The sequence below is a fragment of the Callithrix jacchus genome, chromosome 4, assembly GCF_049354715.1.
Source record: "Callithrix jacchus isolate 240 chromosome 4, calJac240_pri, whole genome shotgun sequence".
Classification (NCBI taxonomy): domain Eukaryota; kingdom Metazoa; phylum Chordata; class Mammalia; order Primates; family Cebidae; genus Callithrix; species Callithrix jacchus.
The window spans coordinates 19541586-19563042 of NC_133505.1; the positions used below are offsets into that span (position 1 = coordinate 19541586).

At 41.3% G+C, this 21457-nt stretch overlaps 1 protein-coding gene across 14 annotated transcripts in view; it reads left to right on the plus strand.

Annotated features, from left to right (window-relative positions):
- ELOVL2 (ELOVL fatty acid elongase 2) overlaps positions 1–21457 on the plus strand; it is an 88288-nt gene that overhangs the window by 42664 nt on the left and 24167 nt on the right. For all 14 annotated transcript variants that reach the window (XM_078368363.1, XM_078368369.1, XM_078368370.1 and 11 more), the window contains 2 exons: positions 12824–12887; positions 18106–18293. In XM_078368363.1, the coding sequence (XP_078224489.1) occupies positions 12824–12887; positions 18106–18293 (252 nt within the window). The remainder of the gene's footprint in view (positions 1–12823; positions 12888–18105; positions 18294–21457) is intronic.

Here is a 21457-nt window from a genome sequence, read left to right on the forward strand (position 1 = left end):
GATGAAATCTCCAAGGAGTTTTATATTCATTCACCACTTCCTGTGGAAGGAGAAGTTGTAATATTCATTACAAATATCCTGAACTGCAAACTTAGTAGCATTGTTTGCTTTTCTGTTTTATATATTCAGCATTGAATCACTGAATAACATTATTTCTAATTACGAAATTGAAGCTTTTTATTTTTCTGTATAGCAGATTTTATTTTATTTACTTGAAACTAAAGCAAGTTATTTTATGTTTTTTGTTTGAGACTGAGTTCCGCTCTTGTTACCCAGGCTGGAGTGCAATGGCGCAATCTTGGCTCACCGCAACCTCCGCCTCCTGGGTTCAGGCAATTCTCCTGCCTCAGCCTCCTGAGTAGCTGGGATTACAGGCACGCGCCACCATGCCCAGCTAATTTTTTGTATTTTTAGTAGAGACGGGGTTTCACCATGTTGACCAGGTTGGTCTCGATCTCTCAACCTCGTGATCCACCCGCCTCGGCCTCCCAAAGTGCTGGGATTACAGGCTTGAGCCACCGCCCCCGGCCTATTTTATGTATTTTAATAAGATCAGAATGTTACAAGTATGTGTCTGGATGGATTTTATTTCCATACTCTTGGAGAGAAGGCCATAATTTGAAAAGTGACTGGAAAGAAAGTAATTTTTTATAGTCATTATTAAGAAGAGACTATTTATTATAGTCATTATTTAGTAAAGTGAGTTTCCTTGAACTTGATACACTTCTGTGTAACCAGTGAATTAATTCACAAGTCATTTAAGCCTTGTGAATATATTTTAAGTGTTTAATATCTATTTCAAAGGCTTAACCAATAAGATATTCTTATATCTGATAACCAAGCATCATTCTGTGCACCAGAGATACACACCTGAGTGGCAAACTCACAATTCTTTGTGTGTATATAATTTATGTTTCAGCAGTTCTTTCCCCAGCTCCTCACACATTCCTGCACTGTTCTTCACCCTTGACGTATACACATTCTTACACCCAGGGAGTCGTTTCAGAGTTCTCCCGGGATTGATTGTGAGTGATTCTGGTCTGTCTTTTCATGCTGTCTGTGGGGTAGTCCTCTTCTCTTGCTCAGGTTCCTCTGCTGGGAAGACCCCCATATCCACTGACCGTCCAGCCCTGCATGTGTGGAGTGCTGGCTGCCTGATGAGCGCCATGCTTGGGGTGCTCGCTGCTGCTCATATCAGGTGTCCCAGACTCTGCTGGGACACCAATTCTTGTTTAGGTGGAAACAACTTCTGACATGGGAGGCCTGCAGGTAACGTGCTCCACGCAGCATTCTGTGGAGAAGATGAGGAGAATGCCTTTCTCTTCTTTTCTGTTCTGGTAGAGAGATCACAAAGCACTCCAAGTGTGCGCCCCCAGTGTCTTCTGTGAGTACACCATATTCGTTTTCATCATGGCCTCTCTCTATCTGGGACCCCTGGGGAATGGAGCCATGAAGAATCCCAAGTGGCAGACTGCCTGCTACACTTAACATTACTCCTCTCACATTCAGTTAGTGCTTTGTTACCGAGACAGCCCTGTCAGCATCTGACACTCCACCCACACACCTCCTTAGAATGAGCTCCCTCTGAAGCATAGCTCAGCTTCTCCTGTAAAGGGGACTGTCCTGCCAGTATGCAGAGGATTCTGAAGCCAAAAGGTGAGCCAGCAGCACCAGCCACCATGTGCAGATGGAACAGATGAATGAACGCACACATGCTCTGTAGCACACTAGAAAAATACTCTTTAAAAGATATTTATGATGTTAATAACTTTTTAAACCTTGGTATTTACCTCTTAAAAATCTAAAACAAAAAGCTTTGTTTTGGGTTTTACTAGTTGGCTTCTACTGAGTCATGATGTGTATTTTTTTTGTATTACTGCTGTCTGAATATCTCTGCTTTAAAATAGTGATACTTTCCCAAAGCTTTCTCCATGTCTCTGTGCTCTCTTCCTGTTCGCCTACACTCTTTACTTGCCAAATATATATTAAAACACATACAACTCTGACACCCCTCTGAACCTGAAGAAGAGTGTTGTCAAAGGAAAAAGAGGGCCGGGCGCGGTGGCTCAAGCCTGTAATCCCAGCACTTTGGGAGGCTGAGGCGGGTGGATCACGAGGTCGAGAGATCGAGACCAACCTGGTCAACGTGGTGAAACCCCGTCTCTACTAAAATACAAAAAAATAGCTGGGCATGGTGGCGCGTGCCTGTAATCCCAGCTACTCAGGAGGCTGAGGCAGGAGAATTGCCTGAACCCAGGAGGCGGAGGTTGCGGTGAGCCGAGATCGCGCCATTGCACTCCAGCCTGGGTAACAAGAGCGAAACTCCGTCTCAAAAAAAAAAAAAAAGGAAAAAGAGGTTGAAAGACCCTTGAAGTTTTCTAGCCCCATTCCTGGTGTGATTCTGAACTTGTTCATTAAAAGATGCTCTGCACAAATGCTTATTGAGAGCTCAGTGTGTCCCAGGCAAAGAAGATCTTGACTAGTTTGGGAGAAGGAGAGGGGCCATACAATTAGGAGGCATCCTGGCAGAGGGAAGAATGCATATGGTGGCACACGCAGAGAGAACAGGATGCACTGGAGGAACTCCAAGTAATTAGATATGCCTGGAGCAAAGAGGACATCTGAGGATTTGAAAGGAGCAGAGACTTAGCAAAGTGGGTGGAGGTCATCGCATTCTGGCCCATTTGGCCAAAGGAGTTAATACCAGTTGTTTTAAGTTCTTCAGGTTTTATGTCAGATAAGAATGCTAGTTCCTTTTGTAACATACAGTTGTAACATACAAGGAATTGAGATTAAGATGCGTAGTATATACATCCAAACTCCTATAGCACACAGTCCACTGAGATGGACTCTCCTTCCACTGAGCTCTGCACTGTATTTGTTCCATCATATCCAAACATCGATAATAGTGACTAACCACACTTGTAATGATAAAAATGAGTTTGTCACAGGACCATGCTTGCTTTAGAACTTTGATTTTTGTATACATTTAACCTACTGGGGGGGAAAAGGCATTTTTACTGTTAACACATGGCAATCTGACCAACACTCAGGACAGACGACTCCACATCCAGTGAGGGAAGCCCCTCATGGGTTGGTTGGTTTGGGTTGAATAAAATCCTTCTCTTACTGTGGGAATGGAGTCATCTTACTCCTCTGATGTACGTCAGCATGTAAAGCAGAATGGAGTAACTGAGGAGCCAAAGGACCCTCTTGTATCCCTTTCCTAAGCATCTGGGAAACACCCATATGGAAATATTAGACAGTGACTGGCTTTACTGATGTTTTGAAGATAGTTGGAGTCTGGTAGCTTAGCATATGTAATGGTGAACTTCAATCTTTATCCAAACACTTATTGCCAATTACTATAGAAAGTTGGGCTGATTACTATTATCACTAATCTGTTTGTGTCAATATAAAATAATACATATTTGATGAAAATTTAAGTTCCTTGTCACTTAGTTGAGAATTCCTCAAATAGGTTCATACTTTTTAGTCCTTTTATATCATAATATCATCTCATTTCTCTCACCTTTTATTTCAAGTGGATAGGAAGAAATCAACCCATTGGAAACTGATTTTTTTAAGACTCAAGGAGGATTTATACAACTTTATAAGTCATTTTGCTAACAGTTTTTTCCTTAGTTGTTAGTTGTAATATTTTAATTATATAATTAATATATTGATAGTGATTTATTGTTAAAAAGTAAAATGATTCAAGCTGGGTGTGGTGGTGCATGCCTGTAATCCCAGCACTTTGAGAGGCTGAGGCAGGTGGATCACCTGAGGTCAGGAGTTTGATACCAGCCTGGCCAACATGGCGAAACCCTGTCTCTACTAAAAATACAAAAATTAGCTAGACATGGCGGTACATACCTCTAATCCCAGCTATTCAGGAGCTTAGGTGGGAGAATCGCTTGAACCTAGGAGGCAGAGGTAGTGAGCTGAGATTGCACCATTGCACTCCAGCCTGGGCAAAGAAGTGAAACTGTCTCACAAACAAACAAACAAACAAAACCCTAAACTAAAATGATACAGACATATACAGAGTAAAGAGTTAGTCCCTCCCTTTTCCTTCTCCTGCTGCCCACCATTCTTGCCTCTCCAGCAGTAGTCACTGTTAACAGTTTGATGTATACTCTTTGACATTTGTCCTATGTGTATACTATATGTACTTGTACATACATGGATACCCAAGTAGATTGGGGTTTGTAAACAATTTATTTCTCTAAATCAAATTCCAGAAAGTGAATTCTGTTATCTGATTTCACTTCTTACAGGAAAGCATTCTTTAAGGCTTATAGAACTATAGAAATTCTTTGAGGCTTTTGTTTTACCTTTTTTTTTTTTTTTTTTTGAGACGGAGTTTCGCTCTTGTTACCCAGGCTGGAGTGCAATGGCGCAATCTCGGCTCACTGCAAGCTCCGCCTCCTGGGTTCAGGCAATTCTCCTGCCTCAGCCTCCTGAGTAGCTGGGATTACAGGCACGCGCCACCATGCCCAGCTAATTTTTTGTATTTTTAGTAGAGACGGGGTTTTACCATGTTGACCAGGATGGTCTCGATCTCTCTGATCCACCCGCCTCGGCCTCCCAAAGTGCTGGGATTACAGGCTTGAGCCACCGCGCCCGGCCTTATTTTACCTTGTTTATGTAACTTATTTTATTAGTAATTTGAATTAAGGTGCCAAAATTTTAAAATATACTAAATGCGGAGGGAAAACAAGTCTGTATTTAGGAATGTGGACTAATCTGTTAGTGTGTGATGGTGAGGCTGAAATGAAGATAAATTCAATAGGGATAAAATTTTTAAATTACATTTAAATTTTAAAAATGTGTTATATAAGTGTAGAATGGCAAGACTTGATTTCGACAGTAGTTAACATGAAAATAGCCTGGTGATGTTTGTTGGCAAGGACTAGCTGATGCAGTGTCTGAATGTAATCTTATGATAATGTAATAGAAGTATAATATTCCAATTAAGAAGGCTCAAACCTCTTTGTACTCTTCCCTAAGCAGACCACTTTCAGAATACTGTATTCAGGTACAGCAAATATGAAGTAAAATGGAAGTAAACCAGAGATTTTATTTCTGTTTGAAGCAACATGGATACTATCTAAGTGGGTTTGTATAACCCTCTCATTACTAAATGCTTTGAAATTAATGGTTATATAATAAGTATAAACAAGTTTGGATTTCATCTAATAGATATATAATGAAATACTTGCTTGTAGAAAGTAAGCAAGGACTTGATATTTTTATAATAGAAACACATCAAAAATTCAATCCTTTAATTATAATCTAATCCGGTTTCAAGAGCTCGTGCATGGTCTAATTGTTGCTGCTCAGTATGTGGCCTTTAGCCCAGCAGCTTCTGTATCACCTGGGAGATTGTTAGAAATGCAAACTCAAAGCCCATCTAGAACAATCAAATGAGAACCTGTACCTTAACACGACCCCCAGGTGACTGATGAGCATTAAAGTTTAAGAACCTGAAAAATTCTGAACCCTGAACTGTGTTCAAAGAAAGCTTTAAAAAGTCCATAAAGATGATGTTTCCAGACTTTTTTGTGTATCTTCTTGAAGCACGATGCAATAGTTTGGTAAAGAAATGAGAAAAATAAAAGATGAGGCAATTGTGGTGGCTTATTTGACTCTTGCATTGCCCTTCTGGGCAATACTCTAACCAGGTTTTGGGGTGCTGGGGAGGCACAGCGCCACCCCAGATAATGTTGTAGGTTTTGGGGCTCTTGCCCTCTCAAGAATTAGAGACCACAGCAGGTGCGCCGTAAGCTCGTAAAGTAAATACTGACCCAAGAAGTGTTGCAGAAAAGTTATTTAGAGAGAGAGAGAGAGAGAGAGAGAGAGAGAGAGAGAAACAGGAGAAGAAGAGAGACTTCTGAGAGAGAGAGAGTATGTGTCTGTGTGTGTGTGTGTGTGTGTGTGTGTGTGTGTGAATGGAAGGGGATCCAAACATGGAGTCCAAAGGGGTGTGGAAGAAGGGGACTTTTAACCTGGGAGGAACCCCCACCTTCTCCAAGATCTCTGGCCAATGAAAGGAGTTCCTTAGAACTTCTGCTGGAGTGATTGACTTTTGATTCTTCCCATGCTGGCAAAAATTGCTGAGACCATTAAACCTCCCAGATGGAGAGAGATGGAAGGGGTCATGGAGCTGGGAAGTTCTTGCCCTTAAAACTATGCCCCTTGTGGACCCGGAAAGAGAACACCTTCCCTCAGTACCATCATTTTTACATTTTCACATTTTTTAGTATAGATTGGAATTCTTGATAAGTAGTGATGTGATAATTCCTAGGATGATTAAATAGAAAAATGTTTTATGTTACAGAGAAAATAAAATCACCAATATTCCATAGTATATCATAGATTTATAAAAGGGGTCACTCTATTTAATTGCAAAACAGAATTAATTTCATTCTACTTTAAAAATACATAGGCAATTTGTTTTCTTTGTTCTTTGGAAGGAAACTTCCAAAAAGAAATTTAAAAAATAAAATTGGATCCAGTTGACACTGAGAATTAACTGGGAATTAAGAATGTTAAGGATCTTTCAAAACACACTGGAAATCAGATCATGTCTATGAAAATATAACTAGGAATGCAAAGTATATGAAGTAGATGTCAAGAGAGTATTGTAAACGTTCAGAAGAATGAGTATTTGATTAGTTTATTCAATAAATATTAAGTGCCCATTATGTGTCACGCATTGTTCTTGGAATTGGGGCTAACTGGAGCTTAGATTTTAGTGGAGGACCCAGACAATACACAAATTAACTGGCCAGTGAAAGTCTGGGTAATACATGCTGTAAAGGAAAAATAGAGCAGGTCAGGGGATGGTGAATGACTGCACCACAGGCCAGGATGCCACAAGCAGATGCTTCCCTCTTCTTTGGCAATTAGGCCCTTGAGATGATGGGGAGATATGTAAGGAGTTAACATTTGGCCAGACTGAACACATATAGAGCCATGTGCGGGAAGTGGAGCATAACCAAACTGCAATAATATTTCTGTTCTTCAAGTCCTTTTATTGCCTTAATTGAATGGAACTATCCTGTAGCCTCAGGGCTACCCAGGATGCAAATAAAATTACCCACTATTGGCTTTGTGGTATCCTGAGATACCACTGCACAAGAAAGGAGCATGAGCTCTGCGGAGATTGTTCTCTGCTATCCAGGCTCTGAAACCCTTCAGTCTGAAGGTTTAAAAACACTGATTCATTGCAGTTCAAGTCTCACCTAACAGCACCACTCTTGAGTCTGCAGTCTCAATTTCCACATGTGTAATTTGGGAAAGATACCCTTAGAGAGTATGTATTAGGTGCTTGGCACATACTAAGTGTTTAATAAACAGTAGCCAGTATTACTCCCCATGAGGGTTACCTTATTTGTGTCTCTTTTCTAAGATGTAAGAAATGGTCTTCAGATTTGTTAGAACCTAAGATAGACAGTTTCAGCATTATGATATTACTAAGATACATAATAACAAGTTCCCATACATGAAAGATTTTTCTACCCATTTCCTATGCTCACCCTCTAACTTAGTTCATTACTTCTTCCAGAGAATAGTAGTCTGGAAGTAGGGATGATGAGTGGATAGGCCCCTAAAAGGCAGTTTAGGGGCGTCAGTGTAAAGTGTGCACAGATACCTACAGTGTGTAGTCAGCTGCATGACAGCCAAATAATTTTATGCATTTTATATGTCCAATCTTATCCATCCTCTAAACCTAGTTTCATTCACAAAGGTGAACACATTTAGTTTCTTCAAATACGTGAGAGACTGGCTGGGAATAATCCCCCCAGGAGTTGCCAAAAGAGGTTTCAACATTTGAAGGCCATCCTGAGCCATGGGAACAATGGAGAGGACTCTCTGTGTGACTCTAGTCTGTCTCCCTTGGCCCTGAGAGGAGATACCACTTCCTCTTCTCTTAGTTCTGTACAGCTCAGCCTGGCCTTGACGTTCTTGGGAAGTTGTTAGAATTGTATCAGGTTAGTATGAAATCTATTCATGACTAAGCTGATCAGATCCCATTTCCTGACTTGTCATTGAATACTTCACATTTAGTTTACTCTGAAATACACATTCAAAAAAGGAAAAAGACAAAGTCTTTTTGGATGCTATGTTTCAGTGTTTTGTGATCTTAATGGTTTTTGCTAATTTTAAAAAGCAGTGAGTTGGTGGTAGAGAATAGCTGTTCTCACTGAATCTGTCTTTTAAATGTTCTGGAAAACTGTATCAACAAACAGGGCAACCATCAAAAGCTTGAATCACTGTATTTTTATACAACACAATGCCCATGGTAGACAAATACCAAAAACCAAAAAGTGCCTAAAACGTAAATTTAAAAAGGAAGGTAAAGAAGAAGGAATGAGTAAAAAGGGAAGGGAGAAGGGGAAGAAGGAAATAGAGGGGAAAGGAAATTGAAGAGAAGAAAGAAAGGAAAGAAAAATAAAACGGAATCGGGAGCCCTATTCTTTTGAGACAAGAGAAAGCGCAGGTAGAATTTTTGGTGGGGTTCATTTCTGCCTTGCTTCCTGCCCAGCTTCTGTAGAATGGCCCTTAATCATGGTGGCAGTGATTCTGATTGCAGGGCAGACTTTGCTGAAGAAAACCTGGGCCATCAAGGTGTTGAGGATAAAGCAGTGATCACAGACTTACACTCTCACCAACTGGGATATGCCCTCCCATTTGAGATGCTCTGGTTTGTGTTGACCTCCAGCTGATAGAGTTAGGGATGGGTGGAAAACCCAGTCAGCGTCAGGGTGGCAAAAAAGTATGCCCAAGAAGTACGCCTTTCTTGGCTCTCCTGTTTCCCAGGTACACACAGAAGGCAGGAGTGTATGGTGAGCCACTCTGCCAGCACTAGGCACTGCACATTCCACGGCCAATAAGACCCTCTCAGATTTCTATAAGAAGTCAGTCCAGTGGGTCTGCTTTATGTGGATCCCCACTACCTCCAAGTGGTTTTTTTATTGCCAATAAAAGAGACAGGTCCAGAGTATCCCTGGGTATTAAGCCGCACTGATTCCTGGTGGTGGCGATGGACATAGCGTTAGAGGTGGTGCTGGTGCTGTTGACAGTAACAGTGGTGTGATAAGGTGGGGGAGGCCAGCTTGCTCTAAGGTGCTCAGAATATGGCTCTTCAATTACATAGATCCATTTTTGGTGCTCTTGAGTCTTTTCTGTAAATTCTACTTTCCATATGGAGTCATTTCCCTTTGGCATGAAGAACAGCTTTGGAATACTACATAGTGCAGTTCTGCTGGCTACAGATTCTCTCACTTAGGCATATATGAATATGTCCTTATTTAGCCCTCATTTTTGAAGGCTATTCTGGTCTCTCCTTCTGCAGTCCCCAGGCAACTGCTGATCTGTTCTCTGTCACTATAAGTTATATTTTCTAGAATTTCAAATAAATGGAAACATACAGTATGTAATTTTTGTGTAGCTTTTTTCATGTGAAATAATTTTAAGATCCATCCATGTTGTGTGTACATCAATTGTTCATTCCTTTATATTGCTGAGTAGTATTTACTGTGTAGCTATACACAATTTGTCACCTGTTGATAGACATTTGGGAGTTTCTGGTTTTTTTTAGCAATTACAGATAATGTTGCTATGAATATTTGAGTTCAAGTCTTTGCATAGGAATATGCTTTCTTTTCTGTTGGGTGGCAAACTGGATCATATGGTAGGCGTGTGTTTATGTTTTTACCAAACTACTGTTTTGCAGAGTGGTTATACCATTTTACATTCCTACCAACTGTGGTAAATAATCAGAGGTCCACAATTAAATAAGGCTCTCCTTGCTACCACTCTTTCCATTCTTCTCAAATTGAATTCCAAGTCATTGAACACAGACTTTCTTGTAAGGGCAAGGAGTTGTTCTGGAAGTGGATCCAGGGTTATGTGACAGAGAATTCCGTGGCTTGGGGAACTTGAAATGTCTTCTGGAGAGGGGAGGTTGTGGCCATAGGTAAGCATGTTCCCTTGGCTCAAAGGATTTTTTTTTTTTTTTTTTGCTTTGTGAAGGGACTTGGCCAAAGGATGATCAGAAGGGAGCCTTGAAAGCATGGAGCTCAGGACAGTGCGTCTTGCTTAGGTCCAAGGGCTGTACTGTTCCTTTCTAATCCACCCCAATTCTACTAACCATCTTAAAAAACCCATCCCATATCCTCACTCCTGTATCTTCTGTCATGTGGCAGTTCTGTGTGTCCCTCTCCTCTCCGTGGTTTGCTGTTTGACTGTCTATGTCTCACTTTCCCAATTTGTGCATACACTTTTCAATTAACTACTCTGTCTCCCTCTCCTTCACATGTATGACAAAGTACATGAATGCTGTTCAAAACTGTGTCAATGAAATGCATGGAGTTTGTTGTTTTTTTCTCTGCTCCTAAATTGGTGTTAGTCTTCAGACATTGTCCAGGACACTTGATATTTACACACAGACTCTAGTGTGCAGCTAGCACTTCCTAACCCAAGCTCTGCCCGGTTAGCCGTCCTAATCTCTGACCCCAGTTGACTAACGCTGCAAACCTCTCTGTGCTTATGCTTATGTTTTACTATTCCAGTGTGAACCTTGCTTTGTTCGCCTGACATCACCTCATCTCATCATTGCCTTTTTAGACTACTTCCTTATTAACTATATTAAGTAACCCAGAAATAAATAGAGAATTTTTATCAGGTTTCTGCTTTTCCCAGCATTGGCTGTGGTTCTGCCTGTCAGATAGGTCACTAGAGACTCTGGCCATTAAAACATTTCCCAAGGGAGTCATGCCTCAATGTGTTTATCAAGGTTAATCTTTCTTTCTGATGTGTTCTTTCATTCTCCATCTGGAAAATGTCTCCAGTCTTTCAAAAGTCACAGCATCATCTCTTCCTAGAAGCCTTCACTTTTTAAGAGATCTAAATTAAAGTATGTTTCTCTATCCTTTATGGCACATCTTGTAATATATAAGACACTAGCACTGTAATTTTTTAAATTTTTTTGTGTATTACTCTCTTTCAACTAAAAACTCTGTGAAGATGAGGACCGCATCTCATTTGACTTTGTTTTTAGCATTTAACAGTGCTAGTACAGAAAATCCTCAAATATTTGGTTAATGAATCAATCAATTAATAAATGAAGGAATGGAATGCCTCTTTTTATTCATCTTTCGTTTTCTGTTCTCCATGTCTTCCCTTCTTTTACTTTTGTTTGTTCTTCTTCCACTGTGACTTAATTTTGCAATATAGAAATAATACGGGCTTTGTGACCTTTAGCTAGAGTTTTCTTAGCTCTACAAATGTTGGAAAATGGATTCTGAACCTTAGCAAACAAGCCGAAATGGTTTAAACATTTGTTTTTGGGTGCAGCAATAGAAGAAAGATTTCATTGGAATTTGTTATAATGGTGAGTACATTTGTGAAGTGAACATTCTTTGCTCAAGACTGAGAGGCCTCTGGACAGATCTGCCCCCACTCTAAAGCAACACCGATCATATTCTATCACACTGAGATCTCAGATAACTGGCCTTCCTCACATTTGGGGAACTCCTGAGATGGCCTACATAGAAACCAAAGAAGAATATACTGTTTAAAATTTTCAGACTTCGTTTAGCCCAGATATTTTTCAAAAAGATATTACGAAATAATGAAAATTAGTTGCTAATACGCTGCCCAGTGATAGTAGGTGCCAGTAAATGTTAGTCTTTAATCCTCATCCTCTTTCCCAAGCTTACTAAAGTTCCCAAAGACATAAGTTTTCTTGAAATTTCTCTTGGGATCAGAGTCACAAATAAGGAATAGGTCCAAGTGATATGTGTCAGGCACCAAATGTGTAGCTCCTCTTTTCAGATGCCAGCAAATTAATCATCTGCTTTGGCACTTAACACGTTTTTTGAGACTGAGATGCTCTTGGTGTTGCTGTTGAATGTAATGGGTGCTCCACATCAGCTTCTCGAGGCTGTCCTGCTCGGCTCAGACACAGTCAGGTGCCAACCCACTGGCCTAAAATCCTCAGCAGAGATCTCTTTCCTGGAAATACTGGTAGTGTTCTGACTTCCCGTCCAGTTGCTTGCAGAGGTGCTGCGGACCTCTGTGGCAGGCTGGGGAACACTGAACGGGTATTTTGAGCAGTGTGGGAGCAGCCCACACTGGCAGTATTCCAGCTCCCACCTGAATTCCACCTAAAGTGACTAATTAATCTGGTGTACCCAAGTGGCACTATCTACAGTAATAACAAGTAGATGTTAATGTATAAAAAATAGTTTGAAAACTATTTAAATAGAAAAACATATTTAAATTGAAAACATAAATAGAAAAAATAGCTGTAGTGCTCAGTTCCCTTACTTGAAAAACAAGTTTTTCGAAGTTTTAGATTTAGTTTTATGAAATATAATTCGGCTGAATTTCCATTTAAAAACTGCATTTATTAATATATTTTGTGGAAATAGACATTCTCTATTGCCTACCCACAACTGTTAATTGTTATAAGGGAAGGTGCTTATGGAACAGCTGTGCCTATAAGCATTTTAGAGGTAAAGTAGAATTTAGGTCAGTAACCCTTCAGTGTTTAAATGCACCAAGGCTGTTCTCTAGGACTCCTCTTGCTTAAGGAAATAAGAGGAATTGTTTTCTTCCAAATCTTTACAGGCTTATGAAAGGCAAGGATGCATGTATTGATCCTCTTTCCTTAAGTCTTTGCAGTCAAAAGTCCTTGAAGCTGGGTCCCTTGGAGACTGTCAATTACATGTTGTTGGTAGTGGCTTGTTTTGAGAGTTTCATTAAAAAAAAAAAAACCACTTAAATTATTTTTTCTTTCTCTTTTTAGGAGCATCTAAAGGCCTTTGATGATGAAATCAATGCTTTTTTGGACAATATGTTTGGACCACGAGGTCAGTGAACTACTTAAGAACTTAATGTGGAAGGAATACAAGGAAGAACACCATTTACTTATAGAAAGGGATTATGTTATTTCTGGGGTCTTGGAAATAGTAAGGTACTTAATATTTAGAAACTTAACTTCCTCAACTTTGATATCCTTCCAGAATGTCCAGAAGATCCCATTTCTCCTCCTGCTCAACCTCTCCCAGGATTAAAGAAGTTCTGGGAACAGGAAGCAGAGACAGAATGAAATGCAATGCTTTCCTCCAGTGTCTGTCTGGCTACAAAGCCGGGTTGTAACTTTCCTTCTAAACTCTGTGGCTTTCTTGTTTCCTCTCCACTGCCCATTCATCTTCCACCTTCCTTATGTGCAAAGTCATATGTGACATTTCTGCCCTTAGATGCCTTGATAAATTCCCTCTAAAGATGTGTGTGCTGGCTGGGTACAGTGGCTCATGCCTGTAATCCCAGCACTTTGGGAGGCTGAGGGGGGTGGATCATGAGGTTAGGAGTTCGAGACCATCCAGAGCAACATGGTGAAACCCCATCTCTACTAAAAATACAAAAATTAGCTGGGTGTGGTGATGAGCGCCTGTAATCCCGACTACTCGGGAGACTGAGGCCGGAGAATTTCTTGTACCTGGGAGGTAGAGATTACAGCACCATTGCACTCCAGCCTGGGTGACAGAGCAAGACTGTCTCAAAAAAAAAAAAAAAAATCCCAGGGCCCATAGGATGAGCTTAGATATTTCTCCATCCTTCCTTCGTCACCAGTCACTTACTCTACTATAGTGGCCTTCTAATGGGTCTCCCCTCTTCTACTTGTGCCCCCTTCCAGCCATTTATTCAGTGTCAGCTGGAATGATATTCTAAAGACTAAGTCATATTGTGTAGTGTACCATAGTTTAAAACTCATCAGTGTCATCCCACTGCTCTTGGGTGAAAACCAAACTTCTTATGGACTGCGCACCCTTGGGCTGTCTAACCCCAGCAACTTCTCCAACTCAGTCAGTGTTCGTCATCCTCACTGGCTTTCATACAGCTGCTCAAGCCATCTTTTAATTCTGCAAATATGTAAAATTCTTTTACATGCTATTCCTTGAGCCTGGAATTCCTCCCAAGGATCTCCTACCCCTCCGTCCAGATGACTCAGTTCCCCTCCTACTTCAGATGTCAGCTTAAATGTTGCCTTTTCAGTTGGGCTTTGCCTCTCTAAGGCATGGTGTCCCCCTTTAGCAGCAGTTTCATTTATCTCCAAGGTTGATTACACTTCTGGGAACATATTCGGCCCTGTATGTTTTGCAAATAAATGAATGAATTGTAGACAAAATGTTTCATTTTACTTGATCCTTGCTGGCTCACAGAACTGTGGAAAGCCCTGAGTTCTCTACAAGTTATTTCCTGCCCTACTGGGGGAGTGAGAGAGCAGGGAATGAGGAGGTTTTCCTGTTTCTCAAGATCTTTAAACAATCACTTCGAGAGGACTTAGGCCCTTCTCCAGTTTCTCCATGGGCTCTATTAACTGTTCTAAATGAATGACTGTATAGTTTAATGATACTGATTGTATACGGCTTTAAAAAATCCTTTCACATAGTTTTTGCTTTTTCCATTTTATCCTCCTGATGACTGTGGTAGGCAGAATATCTTTATCTTCTAAACTACTTTGAGTATCCTTACAGTTCTGGTGGGTGAAGGGAGAACAGCTTAGTATAGAGAGCATGACCCTCTCTCTCCCTTAGGCCTGCAGAATCTGGGACCCTCTCCCTTAGTTAGGCATGCAGGACCCAGGAACCCCTCCATTAGACATGCAAGACCCAGGACGTGCTCCGTTAGACACGCAGGACCCAGGACCTGTTCCATTAGGCATGCAGGACCCGGGACCCTCTCCCTTAGTTAGGCATGCGGGATCTGGGACCCCCTCCATGAGGCATGCAGGACCCAGGACCCTCTCCCTTAGTTAGACATGCAGGACCCAGGACCTGTTCCATTAGGCATGCAGGACCTGGGACCCCCTCCATGAGGCATGCAGGACCCGGGACCCTCTCCCTTAGTTAGGCATGCAGGACCTGGGACCCCCTCCATGAGGCATGCAGGACCTAGGACCCTCTCCCTTAGTTAGACATGCAGGACCCAGGACCCTCTCCCTTAGTTAGGCACGCAGGAACTGGGACCCCCTCCATGAGGCATGCAGGACCCTGGATCCTCTACCTTAGTTAGGCATGCAGGACCTGGGACCCCCTCCATTAGGCATACAGGACCCGGGACCCCCTCCATTAGGCATACAGGACCTGGGACCCCCTCCATTAGGCATGCAGGACCTGGGACCCCTTCCCTTAGGCATGCAAGATCCAGGAGGAACTATGATTTGTTGGTGACAATGGTTTTCTATTTGACACTTCCAACTAGACAGTTAAAACAACAACCTGTCTGAGCCAAGTTCACATGGAGCTTTGCTGTCAGTAAGGTTGGCATGATCTGGAATTATGTGGATATGGGATCAATTGATGAAAGGATTACAGTTGTTTACTCTGCATTGGTCATTGTGTGGAATTTTTCTTTGTAGCAAGGAGATTGTAAAATTGACAGTTGACAGTGAAATCAGATGAGCTCCACAGTGACAAGGTGGCTAGCATGTAAGCCATCAAGAATCTTTTCTTCCTAAAAGTCTCACATGCTGATGCTGACTGGCACATCACCTAATAAACTTCTCGGTGTCTCCTAGCCTCTTCTGATTTTGCCCACACCACGTTAGTACCATCAAAGGGTGTTGTCATGTGCAAATACTGACTCGGGAAGAGCTAACACTTCTCAAGTCCCAAAGATAAGAAAGGTTATTACAAGCATTTGTTCCCATCTTTTGGCTGAAACAATTACAATTGTCCTTAACAACTGTAGCAAACATTTATAGCACTTTGACAAAAAACAAAAACATCAGGTGCTGTATTAGTTTGTAGTATGTGCTTGACTCAGTGTGCCAATGGACATGCATTTAATCAATGTTTCCCCTTAACTCAGCACTAAATGGGTACGAGTCGGGCGGAGTAGAGATATAAGACCTAGTGGCTGTCTCCTGGAGCACTTGCTGTAGTTGGGAAGGTAAAGCCAGCACATCTGAAACTACCGGAAAGCAATTAAGTCCTAAACCAAGTGTGTTTGTTTCCTAGGATGCCATAAAAAGTACCACAAACTGGCTGGCTTAAATAGGAGAAATGTATTCTCTCACAGTTCTGGAGGCCAGTAGTCTGAAATGAAGGTGTCAGTAGGGCCTTGCTCCCTCTGAGGTTCTAGGGAAGAATCTGTACTGTGACCCCCGCTAGTTTCTGGTGGTTGGTGGTGGTCTCTGGTGTTCCTTAGCTTGTAGATGCATCACTCCAGTGTCTGCCTCCATCTTCAAATGGCCTTCTCCTCTTTGTCTCCTTGTATCCAGACCTCTTCTTCTTATAAGGACACTAGCATTGGCTTAGGGCCCACCCTAATCCAGTATAACCTCATCTTAGCTAGATTATATCTGCAAAGACTGTTTTCAAATAATGTCACATTCACAGATACCAGGAGTTCGGACTTGAAGGCCTCTTTTTGGGGGACACAATTCAGTCCACCAACACTGTAACAAGTAGTAGTGTAGCAGGTTAGTGCAAGTAATTTAACTTTTTTAGGCCTCTACAGCTCAATTTAAGTGTAAACTGGGATAATATTATCACCTATATAATGGGATTGCTTTGAGAATCAAATAAGTTATACATGTAAAAGGCTTCAGAATAGTGCTTGGCACAGAATAAGTGCTCGGTAAATGTTATAGTAACAGTATCATAGCCATACCAGTACGTGAATTACACAATAATAATCATCTTGCTATGCACATGAGGAGTTTTAGATATGAAAATACAGTAGGAAACGTCTCCCTTCAGAAGTCAGGACCTTTATCTGGGCATTAAAAGATGAGTATGCTTCGGTTATGGAGATGGACATTGGGAAGTGAGACACAGCACAGACTTATGACAGGTGACTGCAAGCCTGCGGTATGAAAGGTGGTATCTGGTAGTCGCATGAATGCTGAGAAGAGCTTTCTTACCTTTTTATCTCTATCACCAATGGGAGATATTTATGAAATAAGTGATGGGACAGTCAGAACTCAAGAATGCGCTTTCCTTGTAGAAATGGTAGTGTCTGTAGAGTGGGTGGTTTAACAAGAGGCTGGAGAAGACAGGGTAGGACATACCAGGAAGAGGGACTGAGAAAACAAAACATTCCAGAAAAGGCCATTACCCGTTGATGAAATCAGCTCACTACAACTCCATTTGTAGAGATTAAAGGCAGAATGCAATTTTTATAATTCTGGGCCAAATCATTTAAACAAACCAAAAGAGCAGAATAGAGAACAAAAATCATTTTGTGTCTACAAGTGTTTTCAGATGCTAATTGTAGCTCTATCATGTGGGTTTCATTTAGGCTTTTACATTTTCACTTTCCAGTGTAAGGGGCCTCAATATCCTCAACTGCTTGCCTCCCTGCTGTACATACGCCCTGTCTCGTAGCCAGGTCTGGGTCCTCAGTTCTGAGTCCCAGCTCCCAGGCTTTGCCTCTGCTGTCTGCAGCCTCCAGGCTTGCTGCACTATCATCCTGTTGCTTTCTCTGAATCAGCTGAACTCTAAAGCCATTCAGTTTCTGATCCTTGGCAAATTTGGAGCTGTGTGGGTTTTAGGAATTGGGATACAGTGTCGATATGTTGATATGCCTTCTTTCCTCTGACTGCTCCGATCTTCTCCATGGGAGGACGACTGCAAGGTATCACTGGCTGGGAGGCAGATGTGCTGGTTCAAATCCTCACTCTACTGCTGACTATGGTGTGGCCTTTTGAAAGTTACTAAAGCTTTCTGAACTTTTTTTTCCCATCCATAAAATGGCATAATAGTACTTACTTTATATAGAGTAAATAAATGCAGTAACTGTTCCAAAATAGGCATTCAGGAACTGTTACTTTGTACCTTTATTTACTCTCCCCATTATTCAGTGTTCAGCTTAAGCCCTATTTGCTCCATGAAACGTTTACCAATTCAGCCCCCACTGGCTTCTCTTGCCTTAACTCTAAACCGGAGTCCAGCCTACCCAGTGCTATATGGGGTTGTTCCCTGTTGTGCTGGTATGTACAGATGCAATGTATATGACAATACTGTTGACTGAACCGGTGCGTCACTCCTCAGGATCCTCACTGTATGTGTTTCTTTTCAGATTCTCGAGTCAGAGGGTGGTTCATGTTGGACTCTTACCTTCCTACCTTTTTTCTTACTGTCATATATCTGCTCTCAATATGGCTGGGTAACAAGTATATGAAGAACAGACCTGCTCTTTCTCTCAGGGGTATCCTCACCTTGTATAATCTCGGAATCACACTTCTCTCCGCATACATGCTGGCAGAGGTAAGTATTTACATAGCTAAAGCTGAAATCCAGTAACTGAGCAGTTTTTATTAATAGAATCAATCACATCTAGGATGGCAGAACTATGCAAGGTTGCTATCAATACTGTTCTTTAAGAACTAAAGAACTTATTTTAGCATTTGAGATTATTCTTTTCGAAAATCCTGGAAGTCCTTGTTTATAACTTGAATATTTCTTATCCCAATTTAGACCTATTTCTTTCTTTCTTTGCTTTTTTTTTTTTTTGGACAGAGTCTTGCTCTGTCACCAAGGCCGGAGGGCAATGCTGCAATCTCGGTTCATTGCAGTCTCTGCCTCCTGGGTTCAAGTAATTCTTGTGCCTCAGCCTCCTGAATAGCTGGGATTACAGGCACTCACCACCATGCCCCGCTAATTTTTGTAATTTTAGTACAGTTGGGGTTTCACCATGTTGCCCAGGCTGGTCTCAAACTACTGATCTCAGGTGATGCTCCTGCCTTGGCCTCCCAAAGTGCTGGGATTACAGGCGTGAGCCACTGCACCTGGCCTAGACCTGTATCTTTGGTCCCTAGTCTAATTATAATTTAGAATCACAATGTAGATCAAATGGGCCTTTAAAGATCATGTTGCAATTTTCTCCTTTTACAAATTATAATACTGAGGCTTAGGAAAGTGTTATAATTTGCCTGAGAATAGACTGATTAACAGAGGATTTTTAAAATTAACTTAAACATCAAATGCACTAGTTTTACTGAAATGTTAATATATATAGTCCCTTAAAGAATACTCCATTTGTCTTTGGAACACTGATAGAGGTGTGGCTGTTTCTCAGGACTGACGCATTGGGCCTGAGCTGACGTTTCAGCTCAGCTCTAGTGGCCCGTGTTGCATCATGTACTCCCAATTCCTCCAAACCAAACCAAGCACCAAATAAAGGTCATTTTACAAGAGAAGAAACAAGGATGATTTCCCTGCCTGTATAACCAAAAGTTGTTTTAATGTAATAATAGAAGGGGAAATCTAAAAGTATTAAATAACTTACTCTAGCAAAAAGAAAAAAAAGAGGGACAAAGAGAACGAAAACATAACATTATTTTAGGGGATAGATAAAATCATTCATACAAGCTATAAGCAGCTGATAATGGCACAAATCTAGCTGCCTTTCTGGTGATCTTGAATTCTAAAAGAAAACAAATCCTTGCCTTAAAATGAAGGTTCTCTTGAGAGTTTATTCTATGTATTATTCTAATACATGCCATTCTAATCATGGTTAATAACTATTAATATTACCATAAACGACTGGAATGAAGCTCTCATGTAGAATTTTAGGCATCAGTCAGTGGAGGAGATGGAATTTTGGGGTCAAAAAGCCATGCTGACAATTTTTTTTTTTGAGATGGAGTCTTGCTGTGTTCCCCAGGGTGGAGTGCAGTGGCGCATTCTCAGCTCATTGCAACCTCCACCTCTTGGGTTCAAGCGATTCTCCTGCCTCAGCCTCCTGAGTGGCTGGGATTACAGGTGTCTGCCACCATTGCCAGCTAATTTTTGTATTTTTTATTTTATTTTATTTAGTAGAGATAGAGTTTCACCATGTGTCAAGCTGGTCTCAAACTCCTGACCTCAAGTGATCCACCTGCCTTGGCCTCCCAAAGTGCTGGGATTACAGGCATGAGCCACTGTGCCCGGCCCACAACTCTTAAAATCATATTACATAGGTGCTCACTAATCTACTTGACACTGAAAGGACCATTTTTATTTTAGGTTCTCTATTAGCTGAATTTTAGCTCACTAGATGAATTAGCAAGATAGTAATTTATGGTGTTGGTTTCTCTATATAGCAGAAGGAAAGATACTCTTGGATTGTTTTCCAGAAGTGACAGCTGCACACTATTTACAATAGCAAAGACTTGGAACCAACCCACACACCCATCAATGATAGACTGGATAAAGAAAATGTGGCATACATACACCATGGAAATACTATGCAGCCATAAAAAAGAATGAGATCATGTCCTTTGCAGGGACATAGATGAAGCTGGAAGCCACCGTTCTCAGCAAACTTACACAGGAACAGAAAACCAAACACCACATGTTTTCACTCATAAGTGGGAGTTGAACAATGAAAAGGGAGCGGAACATCACACACCTGGGCCTGTTGGGGGTTGGTAGGCAAGGGGAGGGATAGCATTAGGAGAAAGAACTAATGCCTGCAGGGCTTAAAACCTAGAATATGGGTTGATAGGTACAGCAAACCACCATGGCACACATATACCTATGTAACCTGTACATTCTGCACATGTATCCCAGAACTTAATGTAAAATTAAAAAAAAAAAATGAGAGCTGTAGCAGAAGGGCCGGCCTGCATGTCCAACCACACCAGCAGCTCTAGTACCTGTTTGGGTGGAGCTTTGGTGTAGTGGAGTTAGATTTAACACTTAAACTTGTGTCTTCTATCTGTATAATTTTAGAGAAGTTATTTTGGCTTTCCAAACCTTAGGCAACGTATCTATAAAGCAGATACACAACATTTATTCTACCTAACTCGAGTGATGTGTAAGGATTCATGACTTTTTTACTAGGCACTGTGAAGCCCAGAAGGTATAAGATGGGCAGGGCACAGCTTCTACACTTGAAGAGCGTGTGGACTAATACAGAGCAGGAGTTGGTAAATGTGAAAATGCTTTGTGAATTGTTAAGTGCCAGTTGAACAGCAGTCACCACCAAGAACAAGAACAATGGTTTAGTTTTTGAACAACGAGGTAAATGTCGTCTTTCTAGGAAGAACATACCTGCAGTGAGCCCACTGCCTACCACTGATTTTATATACTGCTTACCCACTCTTTCTTTTACACTTTGTATCATTTAGTTCAAAATCACTACCATTGATTGCCACGCAGTCTCCTCTCTTTGATTGTGACCTCTTTCAGAGCAGGTGAAAGGTCTTTCTTTGACACTCTGGGGGTATGTTTAATAGACACTGGTCAGGTGACAGACTGATTCAACCTTGCTAACTTGTTAGGTACCAGCAGATGTTTGCGTAAGCCGGAAAGTCACTGCAATAATTAACAGTCTTTCAACAAATATGTATTGAGTTCCTACGCTGTCAGGTTCGATTCAGATTCCAGAACACAGCCTTTGCCCTGTGGGAAAGAGTGAAGAGCTGGTGATGGGGCAGGCTCTGAGA